Consider the following 16,848-nt stretch of genomic DNA (forward strand, 5'->3'; position numbering starts at 1 on the left):
TGCTGCATGTAGCAAGGTCAACAGAATAACCATTGAGGAAAGTTATACTGGCTGAACAAATCAAATTGCCAAAAGTAGGTTTCTTTATGGAACACTTTCAGAAGTTTCTTAGAACAATACCCAAGGAGCCAACCAGAGAAGTCTATTTTAGATCTTGTCTTGTATAATTAAACCGGGTTAATTAGTAATCTCATAATAAGGAATCCTCGGGGAAAGAGTGATCAGAAAATCTCACATTAAATTTGAGACTAAATAGGGCAGCATGGCGCAGTGGTTACCACGGCTGCCTCACGGCGCCGAGGTCCCAGGTTCGATCCCGGCTCTGGGTCACTGTCGGTGTGGAGTTTGCACATTCTTTCCGTGTTTGCGTGGGTTTCGCCCCCACAACCCAAAGATGTGCAGGGTAGGTGGATTGGCCACGCTAAATTGCCCCTTAATTGGAAAAAATTAATTGGGTACTTTCTAAATTTATTTTTTAAAAGGAATTTGAGACTAAATAAAGCCAATTACATAAATTGAAGATGTCGAGTTGGCTAAAGTAGATTAGGAAATTAGATGAAATGTTATGCTGCTAGATGAATGGTGAACGTTTCAAAAAAATGTCATTGTCAAGGAATATGCATTCCTGTTGAGAGGTAAACACTACACAGTGATGGATAACTATATAGGTTAGGTCAAGGATGGTATTAGATTAAGGGTGGCATGATGATGCAGTGGTTAGCACTGCTGCCTAACGCTGCAGAGGACCCGGATTCGATCCTGGCCCAGGTCACTGTCCTTGTGGAATTTGCATATTATCCCTGTGTCTGCGTGGTTATCACCCCCAGAACGAAAACGTGCAGTGTAGGTGGATTGGCCAGACAAAATTGCCACTTAATTGGAAAAAATAATTGCGTACTCTAAATTTCTTTTAAAAGGATGGTGTGAGATTAAAATAAGAGCCTTTGGCGGCAGCAGTGGCACAGTGGTTAGCATTGCTGCCTCCTGCGCTGAGGACCTGGGTTCGAATCCCGGCCCTGGGTCACTGTCCGTGTGGAGTTTGCACATTCTCCCCGTGTCTGTGTGGGTTTCACACCCACAATCCAAAAGATGTGCAGGGTAGGCGGATTGGCCACGCTAAATTGCCCCTTAATTGGAAAAAATAATTGGGTACTCCTTTAATATTGACAAGAAGAATAGAAATCCTGAGGTTTAGGAGAGTTTTCACAAGCAGCCCAAAAATTGTTAAAGGGAGAGAAAATCCAATTGCATACTTCTAGAGGTAAGTGAAAAGGACGAAAGTAGTGAAAGTAAATGTGGTTTAAAAGCTTAGTTAGGTGAGAGATGAATGGGGTTTAAGGAAATGGTAGATAAATAGTTTGTGACTGTCTTCCTAGTAGAAGGCACAAAAATCATTCCCAAAATAGTGGGGAATCAAAGGCGTAAAGAGGAACAGTTGCAGTACAATTTAACACCAGGCATCTCCGTTTCAAAATTGATAGTTGATGTAACATCAATTGCCAATTGTAGAAGAGGGTTCCAAACTTCTATTGCCTTTTGCTTGAAAAATTGTTTCCTAATTCCATTCCTGAAAGGTCTGGCTCTAATTATTAGTCTGTAGGGTGACTGCCTGTGAAAAATGTGTTACTTTTAGTCTGCACGGATTTTCTCTTGGGCTCAGTGCCTATTGGTCACTCCCACCAGTGGGCATTCTGTCCCCTATGATTTTACAGCCCACTCTCTTGTCATTCAATAATGGGATTGGATCATAGGATGGCAGTAAATAGGCCCTCGCCATGTGTGCTTTCTCTGACTTGCTCTGATGTTACGTTGAAACGATAAAATGAAAGACAGTTTGAAGCCACCTAATAAGTCAACAAACTGGCTTATCCTGCATGTAATATTTGAATGAATAGCACAGAGTGAGGAACACCTGTATTTTTGTTCCCCATGCAGTGAAAAAAAACAAAACTATACAGCTTTGTCCCAGTTAATGGGCTTAACTCTAGTTACTGAACTGGTACTGTCCGTTTACCTGCTGTATGTGTTCACGCTTGAGCCTGGAGCATGTCACGCCTGTCTGCTGCTGACTAGAGAGCACGGTCTCAGTCTACATTGGGGGCAGCATGGTAGCACTAATGGATAACACTATGGCTTCACAGCGCCAGGGTCCCAGGTTCGATTCCCTGCTGGGTCACTGTCTGTGCGGAGTCTGCACGTTCTCCCCGTGTCTTCGTGGGTTTCCTCCGGGTGCTCCGGTTTCCTCCCACAGTCCAATGAAGTGCAGGTTAGGTAGATTGGCCATAGTAGATTGCCCCTTAGTGACCAAAAATGTTAGACGGGATTACTGGGTTATGGGGATAGGGTGGAAGTGAGGGCTTAAGTGGATCGGTGCAGACTCGATGGGCCGAATGGCCTCCTTCTGCACTATGTTGTATGTAGACTACACTCTAGAAGATCAGGTTTCTGATAACTCCCCTAACTCTGGTCCAGGGACCTGGCTTGCACCGAGAATCAATTCTCTGCTTCTGAAGAGTACCACACCATTATCTGTCCAGCAAAGTCACTCCTGCCACATATATGGAATGTAAACTCATTCAAACCTCATGGTGACAAATGGTATTAGAGGTGTGTCAAATCTTCAGTGCCCAATTTATAAAGCATTTTATCTGTGTTTCCATCATATTGTCCCAATCAGTATTTCAGACTGCTTGACTATTTCTGGGCTTGAACCTTTTTGCATGCTGAGCATGAGCATTCTAAACTAAAATCCTCTTGGGCGAAACAGGATTAATTTTCAATCATCTTAACTTCCTTTCCTGGGAGTTTTCCCTTGTGCATTCACACCCTGTTTTGTTATTCATTCATGGAAGGTGGCTGGGCCAGCATTTGTTCCCATCCCTAATTGCCCTTCAGCTAAGTGGTTTGCTAGGCCATTTAAGAGTCAACCACCTTTTGTGGATCTGGAGTCACATGTAGGCCAGACCAGGTAAAGTGGCAGATTTCCTTCCCCAAAGGAGATTAGTGAACCAAATGGGTTTTTACAACAATCGGCAATTAATTCCAGATTTTCATTGAATTAACATTTCACCATCTGCTCAGATCACCAGAGCATTAAGCTGGATAACTAGTCCAGCGACAATAACACTATGCCACCATCTCCCTAATGTATGTTACGTGTTGCGCCATGTATGTGTTTGTGTACCAGTACCATGTGGTTGGAGGCTGAGCTGGTTGTGAATTTAACAGGGTCCAACTGGAAACAGATCTGAAGATAGAGAAGGAGTGGAGACTGGCTCTACAGAATGATTTTCAGAGGGAGAGAGAAACTACCTCCGAACTGAGAGCACAAACACTGCAACTCAGCACCCTGAAGAAGGTACTGGAAACATGCAACTCACATGTCATTTCTGACAGCAAAGTGTTTGATTCTCTTGCCATCTATCTAGTTTCACTCACTGTATGAAATAAGAGATGGCCCAGCTCATTAAAAACATCACCGTATCCTTGAATACTGTCAGCCAAGGTGATTCTCTTTCAATCTCTTTCTCTGCTTCAGTTTCACACCTCCCTTTGATTTGGTCATTATTTTGTCAGTGCTCTCGTTCTGTTTTATGCTCTCTGTCCTGTGACTTGATGAAATGAAAATCGCTTATTGTCACAAGTAGGTTTCAAATGAAGTTACTGTGAAAAGCCCCTAGTCACCACATTCCGGCGCCTGTTCAGGGAGGCCGGTACAGGAATTGAACCGTGCTGCTGGCCTGCCTTGGTCTGCTTTAAAAGTCAGCTCTTTAACTTTGTGCTAAACCAGCCCCTGGATTTCACTGTTATCTCTGACCCATTTACTCTTGTGTTCTCACACGGCCCACTGACCTTCTCTCATTCGCCTGCACTCTCCTCTTGCCTCCCTCCTCTTACACTTGCTTCTCCTCTCACATGGCCTTGGATGGCCACTTGCACTTCTGCTTGACTACTGTGTCTGAAATCCAGATGCAGTTACTGCTTATAACACCATTTCTCATCATTGCAATGGTCAAATGCCGTGTAGTGGGAGTTGAGATCAGTTAGACAAAAGTAGGGGGAGCGTTAACAGGGTTGGGCTCTGCCATCGGGTGGTTGGGGGTATCCACAGGAACCAGGCTTCCTATTGGATAAAGTATGAGGGGCCCATGGCACCTGGGTAGCCTGTGGCCAGTGGGGAAGGCCTGTACGCAGATGGATTCATAAGCTGAAGGTCAGACCAGTTAACATATCTGAGCTTAATTCTATTTCACAGGAATTTCTTCGATTACAAGACGAGAACGGACAACTGCAGACCATCTGTGATGAACAGGAGCAGGCTCTACAGGAGTTGGGCTACAAACTGAGCGAGTAAACCGTCCCATTCATCTTGTTGATCACATTGTTGGGAAATTTGTATATTTCCTATCCGTAGCCATATAAATGTGTTGCCAATCTCTGGGGTTGTGTGTGTTGTGTGGTGGGGTAGTACGGTACAGTGTGAGGGGAGGGGTGCCTCCTCGTTAATGACACCTCCCTAGTGAAGGGAGGATCCAGTTGTTGTCGTTCACATGGGAAAAACATTACATAGAACCAGGAAGGATGTTTTGCAAAGAGAGTTTGCGAAGTTCAAAATTAAAACAAAGAACATGAAAAATAATCTTCTCTGGATTGTTAGTGGAGCCATGCGCCAATTGGAATAGGCTCAGGCAGGCTGGAGAGTTAAACTTGTAGCTTAGAGTCATGTGGGAAGGAGTTTCAAATCATGGGACTCTGGCATCAGTTGGGGAAGAGTTGAGCGATTCCATTGGGATGGGCTTCACTTGAACTGGGCTGGGGTCAGTGTCCTGGCCAATCATATAACCAAGGGAGGTGGATAGGATTTGAAACTTTAAAAAAAAATTACAGTACCCAATTATTGTTTTCCAATTAAGGGGCAATTTAGTGTGGCCCATCCACCTAACCTGCACATCTTTGGGTTGTGAAGGTGAAACCCACGCAGAAACGGGGAGAATGTGCAAACTCCACACAGATAGTGACCGGGGCCGGGATTGAACCCAGGTCCTCAGTGCCATAGGCAACAATACTAATCACTGCGCCACCGTGCTGCCCTGTATACGAATTTACACTAACGGAGTGGGAGGAGGGTTCAGGTGAAGCGCAACATGGTGCGATTTGTGTAAGGTCAAGCATAATGGACAGGAAAGCACGGAGATAGGGTGGCAGGTGGCACAGTGGTTAGCACTGGGACTACGGCACTGAGAACCCGGGTTCGAATCCCGGCCCTGGGACACTCCATGTGGAGTTTGCACATTCTCCCCGTGTCTGCGTGGGTTTCACCCCCACAACCCAATGATGTGCAGGTTAGATGGATTGGCCATGCTAAATTGACCCTTAATTGGAAAAAAAAAATTGGGTAGTGTAAATTTATTTTAAAAAAGGAAGGCAGAGATAAATTGTCCTTCATTCAGTGAAGTTCGTGCAGGAAATATAAGTTTAAAAATAAATGAAATGAAAAGTTCATAATCTTTAATAGTGTCACGAGTGGGGGCGGCACAGCAGCACAGTGGTTAGCACTGTTGCTTCACAGCACCAGGGAACCGGGTTTGATTCCCGGCTTGGGTCACTGTCTGTGCGAAGTCTGCACGTTCTCTCCGCGTCTGCTTGGGTTTCTTCCGGGCGTTTCGGTTTCCTCCCACAGGCAAAAGATGTGCGGGTTAGGTGGATTGTTCATGCTAAATTGCCTTGTAGTGTTCAAACGTTAGGTAGGGTTGCTGGGTTACAGGGATAAGGTTGAGGTATGGGCTTAGGTAGGGTGCTCTTTCAGGGGCCGGTGTAGACTTGATGGGCCGAATGGCCTCCTCTGCACTGTAAATTCTTTGATCCTATGAAGTAGGCTTGCATGAACACTGCAATGAAGTTACTGTGAAAATCCCCTAATCGCCACACTCCAGTACTTATTCAGGTACACTGAGGGAGAAAGAACTCAATGTCCAATTCACAAGCACGTCTTTCAGGACTTGTCGGAGGAAACCAGAGAACCCAGTCCACAGATCTTTGAAGGTGGCTACACAAGTGGACAAGGTAGTCAAGAAAGCATATGGAATGCTTGCGTTCATTGGCTGGGGCATAAAAACTGGTACGTCATGCTACAGTTACATAGAACCTTGGTACGGCTGCACTTGGAATATTGCGTGCAGTTCTGGTTGCCACACTAACAGAAGGATGTGGAGGCTTTGGAGAAGGTGCAGAGGAGGTTTACCAGGATGTTGCCTGGTCTGGAGGATGTTAGCTATGTGGCGAGGCTGAATAGACTTGGACTATTTTCATTAGAACGATGGAGAATGAGGGGTAAACTGATGAGGTCTACAAGATTATGAGGGGCATGGATAGAGTGAATGGCCAAGCACTCTTTCCCAGGGTGGAGGGATCAGTCACCAGGGGGCATAGGTTTAAAGTCCATGGGGCAAAGTTTAGAAGAGATGTGCAAGGCAGTTTTTTTACGCAGAGGGTGGAGAGTGCCTGGAACGCATAGCCAGGGGAGGTTGTGGAAGCAGATACATTAACGGCGTTCAAAAGCATGTCGACAAACACATGGATAGGATGGGCATAGAGGGATACGGCACTAAGAGATGCTGAGGGTTTTGGCCAAAGGTGATATCATGACCGGTACAGGCTTGGAGGGCCGAAGGACCTGTTCCTGTGCTGCATTGTTCTTTGTTAGCCTGGAGGAAACCTACACAGACATGGGGAAAACGTGCAGACTCCACACAGACAGTGACCCAAGCCGGGAATGGAACCTGGGTCCCTGGCGTGTGAAGCAACAGTGCTAACCACTGTGCTACCATTTTGCCCATGATTTAAATGTAATCACCATTACATACAGAGACATAATCAAGCGTGGGAAATAAATACAGTAAGTCCTTCTGCATTGTTGTGGTTGCATTGCTGAAAGTCTTGACTTTAAGTGAATCATAGATAGAGTGGAGGACTTTGGTGGGAGTTCATCACCAGCAGAGGCGGCAGCAACCAGGAGAAGAACAGACCCTGAGGCCCAAGGCAAGAGAGTGGGAGCCGAGATCCGGGAATGGGGCAACAGCAGCAGGAAGAAGCACTGAGGGTGAGAGTAGAAGCGCTGGGAGGAAAGGTTTTGAGAGCAGACAGGCCACAGCGGAGAGGTCTGTGGCAAACCATATTAAAATGTTAAATTGTGAATAGGTGATGTCAGTATATCAATGTTAAAGTGAAAGAACATTGTGAGGACTTGCACATAATGTTTCAAGTTAATGGCAACGAGAAAGGGTTAGCCCTGACAGTGAAGAGTGGCAAAAGGACATTAGTGGGAAAGGAGCTAGTTTCTAAAGATCATGCAGTAGAGAATCAGTACGAGTAGAAATTAAGAAAAGCACAAGTTTAAAGAACACTGGTGGGAATATATAGGCTCCCTAACAATAACAAGCATTAAACACGCAATTATTGGAGCAGTTTTTTAATTCTTTCATGGGATGTGGGCGTCTCTGCTGGCTGGCATTTATTTCCCATCCCTAATTGCCCTCAGGAGGTTAACCGTCAACCACATACCTGTGTGTCTGGACTCGCATGTAGGCCAGAGCTATAAGGATTTCAGATTTCCTTTCCTAAAGACATTAGTGAACCAGATAGATTTTTGCAACAATTGACAATTGTTTCAGGGTCATCACAATTGCAGATTTTTATTGAATTTATTTGTCACCATCTGCAGTGGTGGGATTCAAACCCTGGACCCCAGAGCATTATCCTGGGTCTCTGGGTTACTAGTCCAGTGACTAGCAGTAGTCACCACAACTACCCCACTCCCTACCCAAAGGCAATGTAATAATTGTGGGGACATTAATCCTCCTGTAGGCTGGGTCAATCAAATTGGCAAGAATGGTCTAACAGATGAGTTTGTGGGGTTTATTTGTTAATTTCTTGGAACAATGTGAGGAACCGACGAGGGGTAAATCTATTTTAGATCAACTATTTGTTGTGTTTGTGTGGTATATTACAGAGTGTGTTTTTGTAGGCTGTCTGGGGACAGCGGTATGGTATGAGACCGTGTGGGTGGCTTTGAAATCCCTTGGATTGAATGGGGAACATGCTTGAGGGGCTGAATAGCCTCCTGTTCCAATAATCCCTGTTACCTCTGGTTCTGATGTTGGCACTACAATCTTTAATCCCCTCCACCCCACCATCTGTCTCTCTCTCACTCCACCCCGGCCAGTCACTCGGTGTGTTCCCCACCACATGTCTGCTGTCTGCCTCACCCCACTCTTACCCCCCCCCCACCCCCTCTCACCGCCCACCTTTGGTATGTCTCGCAATATTTTTTTTTTATAAATGTTTTTTATTGAGTTTTCATATTTTATATATGACAAATTACAAATTATTAGAGAGAAAAAAAGAAAATACAAAAATTTAACATGAATATTTACAGGTAAGCATCTTCATAACAACAATTGTGGCCGCCCCCTTTAGCCAGCCTACATATTTTACATTCGTCTCGCAATATTTTAATCTCTGGTATTTATTCATTTTCTTGAATCTACAGCAGGAAGTTGAACAGAGGGATACGGACCCAGGAAGTGCAGAAGATTTTAGTTTAGAAGGGCAGCATGGCCGGCACAGGTTTGGAGGGCCGAAGGGCCTCTTCCTGTGCTGTACTTTTCTTTGTTCTTTGTTAGTGGGAGATCTCATAATGAATCCTGCAGACAGGTTCTCTTGAGTTCCCAGTCACTATGAAACGGTTTGAGTTTTATTGTATTTTGATAGTTTGTGTTTCTCTTTCGAAATTTCACTTTTTACAAGCCGTGTTGTAAATATTTGTACTTTTTACAATTCTCTTGGAATACATTCTTTCACTTTTTATAGGTCAAAGCTCAAAATCGAGACCATCAAAGAAGCTAACAAAGCATTGCAGGTAATTCACGCACATGCGTACAGAACCTCATTCCGCCACGCACCCTCCCCACCCCCACACACCCCTCCCCACCCCCACACACCCCTCCCCATACCGTATACTCCCCAAACACCTCCCAAAACCATGCACGCACCCTCCATGCCTCCCGACCCACCCGCACGCACCGTTCACGTGTTTTTGCAAATTCACCACTCTTCTTAGAATTCCCCCTATACCAAAAAGGGCCAATATTCTAAATGGTGAACAGGGATTCTCACTCCCTGACTCAGATGCAGGCTTCGGTGGGTGCTATTCAGTTCAAACTATCTTTTCAAGTTATCCCCCGGTATAACCCATACCTTCACCGAAGAATTTTACCTACTTACCCCTTAATAGCATCGATGTCCTGGGTCCTGCGTTATTAAGGAAGTGAAGTAAGCTAATAACCACTTTTTCAGGTTAAGTTATTTTATTATTATACCTTTTTTTTTAAAGTTGCAAACACTTTCTTTACAGAAAGGTAAAAAGATTAGTGATTCTGGATGCTGTCTGGTTGGTTGTAGGGACCTTCAGACCCACCTTAACATTTTAACTTTAAATCCTAGCCTTCTTTAGATCTATTACAGTTTACACTCGGCTGCTTGCCTTGCCTTTCCCATGACCGAGTTCTCTCTCTCTCTCTCTCTCTCCTCCTCTTCTCTCCTGATGCTGGTTCTCTGTTTTCTGTCCTCCTTCCTCTGTGCTCCGTTCTGACCTCTCCAGCTGCTGCTCCCTCGCGTTCTGCTCTTCTCGTTGCTGCTGCCTCGTGGGTGGGGGGGAAGGAGGAGCCCGCACTTGATACTTTTTTGGCGGGAAAGATCGGGACCTCCGATAGGGGATGGGCTACGGGTCTTAAAGGGGCATGGTGGGGGGAAGGCCTGAGCGCTGGTATTTTGACAGATCATCTTGTAGATTTGATCAATTTTCACTGAGATATGCTCAAAGCACTGGTTAAACAAACCATATCTTCTTCTTTTGACATATTCAAAATTCTGTCTGCTTATCCTAGCTTTCTTTCTGCTTGATTCAAATGCATACACTGACTCTTGAAACTTATCCCACACATTTTGCAGTTTTTCAACAGCTCTCAAATTTGGTGCAGCAGTTCTATGTAAAATGGTCTCCTTTTCTTCCAATAATTTATTCAATCTATTCTCAAATATGTCTGTTGTGGCTTGGGTACTTTCCTCTTCTGTTAAAACCTGAGCGCTGGGGCGGGAGACAGACAGGTGCCAAGGGCAGGGACAGTGTCTTATTTAAAATGTTTATTCTTTCCCTGTACCCTCTCAGACCAGATATTGCCAGACTTCAATGTTTCAAATGACACCTTTTCTGTATTTTCCAGAACACACGCTTCCCACACCCCAGCAAGCACCATACACCACCTATCCCCGCATGCACCGTACACTCCTCCCCTATCCCCCACACACACCATACATGCCCCTCTCCTCTCTTCCTCTCTCTCTTCTCCCCCCCCGCCCCCCTTAAGCACATGCATTTGCATTTCAGTGTGAGGTGTATACTTGAAGAAACTGTCCCCCTATTTGAACTGTTGTCCATGGTCTTACTCTGAACTAGATATTTTATTTTAACAGCGATATTGTTCTGAGTTCTCTTCATTGGGGTTAAGCCAAGAAACACGATGGCCATCATGGAGTGCCTTTTTTTGTTGGAAAATACCAGTGCAAGTTGTTGTCTGATACTAGTTCTTGAGACAGGGTCTAGAATCAAAGAGCATTCGCATGCATGGGAGAAGCCTGAATTGAGCAGTATGTAGAGGCTGAGGAAAGCTGAAATAAACTGGCTGCCCTTTATTAAACCACCCCACCCAGCTACATATCCCACCTGGCAACATCCTGCTCTGGAACTTACTTCTCATCAGCAGTCACTCCCTTTTCAAACACTGTCATGAATTTCTTACTCTACTAGTGAATTTACCACCTTATCTAGTCTTTAAAAAACAACCAAGCATTTGTCCATTTCTAAATTCACCAGGTTTAATACAAGACGGGAAATTGTAAAAATTAGTTCCTGGGCTTTATAAAGAGAACCAGAGGGTGAAAGAGCTGATTAAGTAAATCACTGGTTAGAACTCGGGGCGAATAATCTGACCCGGTTCTGAACACCAGGCTTTAAAAGGATGTTAAAGTCTTGGAAGAGATTGTGGAGTAGATTTGCTAGAGATTGTGGAATAGATTTGCCAGAATTGTACTTGGGGCTGCAGATGTTCCATTATTTGGAACCATGTCATGTTGGAATAAGTAGAACTTTAGTGTTGATCATTTCTGAAGAATATGAGGGTGTGTCTGAGAGTCCGGCAGGTGAGTGGATTCAGTAGAAAGCAGTAGAGCGTCTCGACCCTCAACTGGAAGGTATTTGCTGCCTGTATGGGCGAGAACAAGATGTGCAGGGTGGATGACGGGCAGTATAGATCCAGTTGTTGGGGCCCATGTAGTAATAAACGACAAAGATCCAGTTGTTGGGGCCTCACGGTAGCATGGTGGTTAGCATCAATGCTTCACAGCTCCAGGGTCCCAGGTTCGATTCCCGGCTGGGTCACTGTCTGTGTGGAGTCTGCACGTCCTCCCTGTGTGTGCGTGGGTTTCCTCCGGGTGCTCCGGTTTCCTCCCACTGTCCAAAAGATGTGCGGGTTAGGTGGATTGGCCATGCTAAATTGCCCGTAGTGTAAGGTTAATGGGGGGATTGTTGGGATACGGGTTACGTGGGTTTAAAGTAGGGTGATCATTGTTCGGCACAACATCGAGGGCCGAAGGGCCTGTTCTGTGCTGTACTGTTCTATGTTCTATGTTCTAAAGGTAGAATCAGGAAAGATGATCTACTGAGAAAGTTTGAGGAGTTGCTGTCCAAACTAAAACAACACATCAAAGGTAAACATCTCTGGATTGTTACCTGCGCTGCATCTCAGTTGCTTAGAGTCAAGGAGGTTGGAGAACTGAATGGGTGGCTCAGGGTGGTGTGGGAAGAAGGGGTTTTGATTCATGAGATACTTGCAGCTGTACTGAATAAAGGGGGAGCTCTTTGTTGCGATGGACTGCACTGAAAATGACCTGAATTCAATATCCTGACAAATTCATATGAAAAGGGCTGTGGATAGAGCCTTTCCTCTCTTCTCTTTTTTTCCTCTCTCCCCGTCCATTTCTCTCGCACACCCCCCAATCTCTTGTGTCTCACCTGTCCCTCCATAGCCACCTGACCATCACCCTCTATCTGGCTCCTTACAACTGCCCTTCATTGCCCCAGTCTGTCCCTCCGTTGCCCTCTGCTCATCTCCTCACGTCTGCCCACCTGGACCCTTCACACCCGCATCCTCCTTGTGCCCTCTTCCCCCCCCCAGCACAAACGGGTCAATATTATGAACCATAAAGATACTGTCAAACCTCAAATGGACAGAATGGATGGAGAGTAGCAGTGAAATTCACTACCAGAAAGGTGAAGTGATTAATTTTTATGGGAAGAGTAAAGACCAAGAACAAAGAAAATTACAGCACAGGAACAGGCCCTTCGGCCCTCCCAGCCTGCTCCGATCCAGATCCTTTATCTAAACCTGTCTCTTATTTTTCTGTTCCCGCCTGTTCATATACCTGTCTAGATGCCTCTTAAATGATGCTATCGTGCCCGCCTCTACCACCTCCACTGGTAAAGCGTTCCAGGCACCCACCACCCTCTGTGTAAAAAACTTTCCACGCACATCTCCCTTAAACTTTCCCCCTCTCACCTTGAAATCGTGACCCCTTGTAACTGACACCCCCCACTCTTGGGAAAAGCTTGTTGCTATCCACCCTGTCCATACCTCTCATAATTTTGTAGACCTCAATCAGGTCCTCACTCAACCTCCGTCTTTCCAACGAAAACAATCCTAATCTACTCAACCTTTCTTCATAGCTAGCACCCTCCATACCAGGCAACATCCTGGTGAACCTCCTCTGCACCCTCTCTAAAGCAGCCACATCCTTCTGGTAATGTGGCGACCAGAACTGCACGCAGTATTCCAAATGTGGCCTAACCAAAGTCCTATACAACTGTAACATGACCTGCCAACTCTTGTACTCAATACCCCGTCCGATGAAGGCAAGCAAGCATGCTGTATGCCTTTTTTTTTATAAATTTAGATTAGCCAATTATTTTTTCCAATTAAGGGGCAATTTAGCGTGGCCAATCCACCTACTCTGCACATTTTTGGGTTGTGGGGGCGAAACCCACGCAGACACGGGGAGAATGTGCAAACTCCACACGGACAGTGACCCAGAGCCGGGATCGAACCTGGGACCTCAGCGCCATGAGGCGGTTGTGCTAACCACTAGGCCACCGTGCTGCCCGCTGTATGCCTTCTTGACCACTCTATCAATCTGCGTTGCCACCTTCAGGGTACAATGGACCTGAACTCTCAGATCTCTCCGTACATCAATTTTCCCCAAGACCCTTCCATTGACCATATAGTCCGCTCTTGAATTTGATCTTCCAAAATGCATCACCTTGCATTTGCCTGGATTGAACTCCATCTGCCATTTCTCTGCCCAACTCTCCAATCTATCTATATTTTGTTGTATTCTCTGACAGTCCTCCTCGCTATCTGCAACTCCACCAATCTTAGTATCATCTGCAAACTTGCTAATCAGACCACCTATACCTTCCTCCAGGTCATTTATGTAGATCACAAACAACAGTGGTCCGAGCACTGGTCCCAGCCAGTTCTTTATCCATCTAGCTAGTACACCCTGAACCCCATATGACTTCACTTTTTCCATCAACCTGCCATGGGAAACCTTATCAAACGCCTTACTAAAGTCCATGTATATGACATCTACAGCCCTTCCCTCATCAATTAACTTTGTCACTTCCTCAAAGAATTCTATTAGGTTTGTAAGACATGACCTTCCCTGCACAAAACCATGCTGCCTATCACTGATAAGTCTATTTTCTTCCAGATGTGAATAGATCCTATCCCTCAGTATCTTCTCCAACAGTTTGCCTACCACTGACGTAAGCTCACAGGTCTATAATTCCCTGGATTATCCCTGCTACCCTTCTTAAACAAAGGGACAACATTAGCAATTCTCCAGTCCTCTGGGACCTCACCCGTGCTCAAGGATGCTGCAAAGATGTCTGTTAAGGCCCCAGCTATTTCAACCCTCGCTTCCCTCAGTAACCTGGGATAGATCCCATCCGGTCCTGGGGACTTGTCCACCTTAATGTCTTTTAGAATACCCAAAACTTCTCCCTTCCATATGACAACTTGACCTAGAGTATTTAAACATCCATCCCTAGCCTCAACATCCGTCTTGTCCCTCTCCTTTGTGAATACCGATGCAAAGTACTCATTAAGAATCTCACCCATTTCCTCTGAGTCCATGCATAAATTCCCTCTTTTGTCTTTGAGTGGGCCAATCCTTTCTCCAGTTACCCTCTTGCTCCTTACATACGAATAAAAGGCTTTGAAATTTTCCTTAACCCTGTTAGCCAAAGATATTTCATGACCCCGTTTAGCCCTCTTTATTGCACGTTTGAAATTCATCCTACTTTCCAGATATTCCTCCAAAGCTTCATCATAGAACATAGAACGATACAGCGCAATACAGGCCCTTCGGCCCACGATGTTGCACCGACATGGGAAGTCAAAAACTAAAGGCCAACTAACCTACACTATGCCATTATCATCCATATGCTTATCCAATAAACTTTTAAATGCCCTCAATGTTAGCGAGTTCACTACTGTTGCAGGTAGGGCATTCCACGGCCTCACCACTCTTTGCGTAAAAAACCTACCTCTGACGTCTGTCCTATATCTATTACCCCTCAATTTAAGGCTATGTCCCCTCGTGCTAGCCACCTCCATCCGCGGGAGAAGGCTCTCACTGTCCACCCTATCTAACCCTCTGATCATTTTGTATGCCTCTATTAAGTCACCTCTTTTTTTTTTTTTTTTTTTTTTTTTTTTTAAATTTTAGAGTAGCCAATTATTTTTTTCCAATTAAGTGGCAATTTAGCGTGGCCAATCCACCTAACCTGCACATCTTTGGGTTGTGGGGGTGAAACCCACGCAGACATGGGGAGAATGTGCAAACTCCACACGGACAGTGACCCAGGGCCGGGATTCGAACCCGGGTCCTCAGCGCCGCAGTCCCTTAAGTCACCTCTTAACCTTCTTCTCTCTAACGAAAACAACCTCAAGTCCATCAGCCTTTCCTCATAAGATTTTCCCTCCATACCAGGCAACATCCTGGTAAATCTCTTCTGCACCCGTTCCAAAGCTTCCACGTCCTTCCTATAATGAGGCGACCAGAACTGTACGCAATACTCCAAATGCGGCCGTACCAGAGTTTTGTACAGCTGCAACATGACCTCATGGCTCCGGAACTCAATCCCTCTACCAATAAAGGCCAACACACCATAGGCCTTCTTCACAACCCTATCAACCTGGGTGGCAACTTTCAGGGATCTATGTACATGGACACCGAGATCCCTCTGCTCATCCACACTGCCAAGAATTTTACCATTAGCCAAATATTCCGCATTCTCGATCCTAATGTATAAAGGGCACAATTCTGAAGGGGGTGCAGTGCTGAGCGAGCTGGGCACAAATCGAGAACACAGTTAAAGTGCACGACATTGTGGCTTTTATCAGTAGAGGTGTAGAATGCAAAGGCACGGAAGTTCTGCCAAACTCGTAAAACTTCAGCCAGGGTATAGCATCTAATTCTGGAAATCACACTTAAGGATATGAAGGCTTTAGAGTGGGTGCAGAAAAGACTCACGGGAATTGTTCCAGAGTTGAGGAACTTCAGTTATGAAGATAGATTGGAGAAACTGGGATTCGATACAGGTATTCAAAATCATAAGGCACTGGGGAGAAACTGTTCCCATTGGTGTAAAGGTGAAGAACCAGAAGGGTGGATTGAAGGTAATTGGTGGGGGGAGAGAAAGCAATGAGGACAGGAGGAAAAACCTTTAAATACAGCGAGTGGTTAGGATCTTCAATGCGTTGTCTGAGAGTGAAGTCCGGGCGGGTTCAACCGATGCTTTCAAGACTGAGTTGGATCATTATCTGTAAAGGGAAATCTGCAGGAAAAGGGCAGGATAGAGGCACGCGAGGTAATTGGTTTGTCACAGGGCCAACATAGACACAACTAGGTTGAATGGCCTCTGTGCTGTAAATTTCAGAGCATTGAAATATTAGGCCAGCAACTTGGTCTAGTCTCGAGTTGTACTGTATATTGAGAGTTTAAAGTTTCTATTGAGGTCTTTACTGTGAAATTAAACCAGATACTTCTGGCCCTCTTTAAAATGGAGAGCAGTTACCTTTCCATCGGAGGCCCTTGACCAGGGCTTCACAGTCATTGGTATATTTATGAAAGTGTGAGTAAATAACTTTCAAGTGGGGAAGTGTTTGAAAATATCTCATGCTGTCATTGCAAGTACTTGAGCTGAATTGAGTAGCAAGAAACAAACAAAAAAACAAAACATAAGGGAAATGATACAGAATTGAATTTACTGAAATCTGATGGACAGTTGCAATCTGCTGTGTTTACAAATTCTATCCGACAAAGCAGCGCTGTAAAAACTGAGCAACTCCTCACAGCAAGGCAAATGGAATGTAAAGAGAAACTGAAAGGCTTACTTGGATGAAAAGAACAAAAACCATACAGTCATCAGGAAACCCAAATAATAAATATCAGTTCCAGAAAATGCCTTGAAGGCATCTTCCTGAGAAAGAAAACTGATAAAGGCCATTGGAGTGGAAAACGGTGGCTCAATAGCTAGCACTGCAATCTCACGGCGCCGAGGTCCCAGGTTCGATCCCGGCTCTGGGTCACTGTCGGTATGGAGTTTGCACATTCTCCCCGTGTTTGCGTGGGTTTCGCCCCCATAACACAAAGATGTGCAGGGTAGGTGGA

At 45.2% G+C, this 16,848-nt stretch overlaps 1 protein-coding gene across 1 annotated transcript in view; it reads left to right on the forward strand.

Moving 5' to 3' along the window:
* Nucleotides 1-16,848, forward strand: part of rufy2 (RUN and FYVE domain containing 2) — a gene marked incomplete at its 5' end in the record, with an annotated part of 91,728 nt that overhangs the window by 61,320 nt on the left and 13,560 nt on the right. Inside the window, 3 exons of the mRNA XM_038774026.1 lie at nucleotides 3,229-3,358; nucleotides 4,256-4,350; nucleotides 8,869-8,917. Coding sequence (XP_038629954.1) covers nucleotides 3,229-3,358; nucleotides 4,256-4,350; nucleotides 8,869-8,917 — 274 coding nt within the window. The remainder of the gene's footprint in view (nucleotides 1-3,228; nucleotides 3,359-4,255; nucleotides 4,351-8,868; nucleotides 8,918-16,848) is intronic.

The sequence above is a fragment of the Scyliorhinus canicula genome, chromosome 16 (genome assembly GCF_902713615.1).
Source record: "Scyliorhinus canicula chromosome 16, sScyCan1.1, whole genome shotgun sequence".
NCBI classification, from domain to species: domain Eukaryota; kingdom Metazoa; phylum Chordata; class Chondrichthyes; order Carcharhiniformes; family Scyliorhinidae; genus Scyliorhinus; species Scyliorhinus canicula.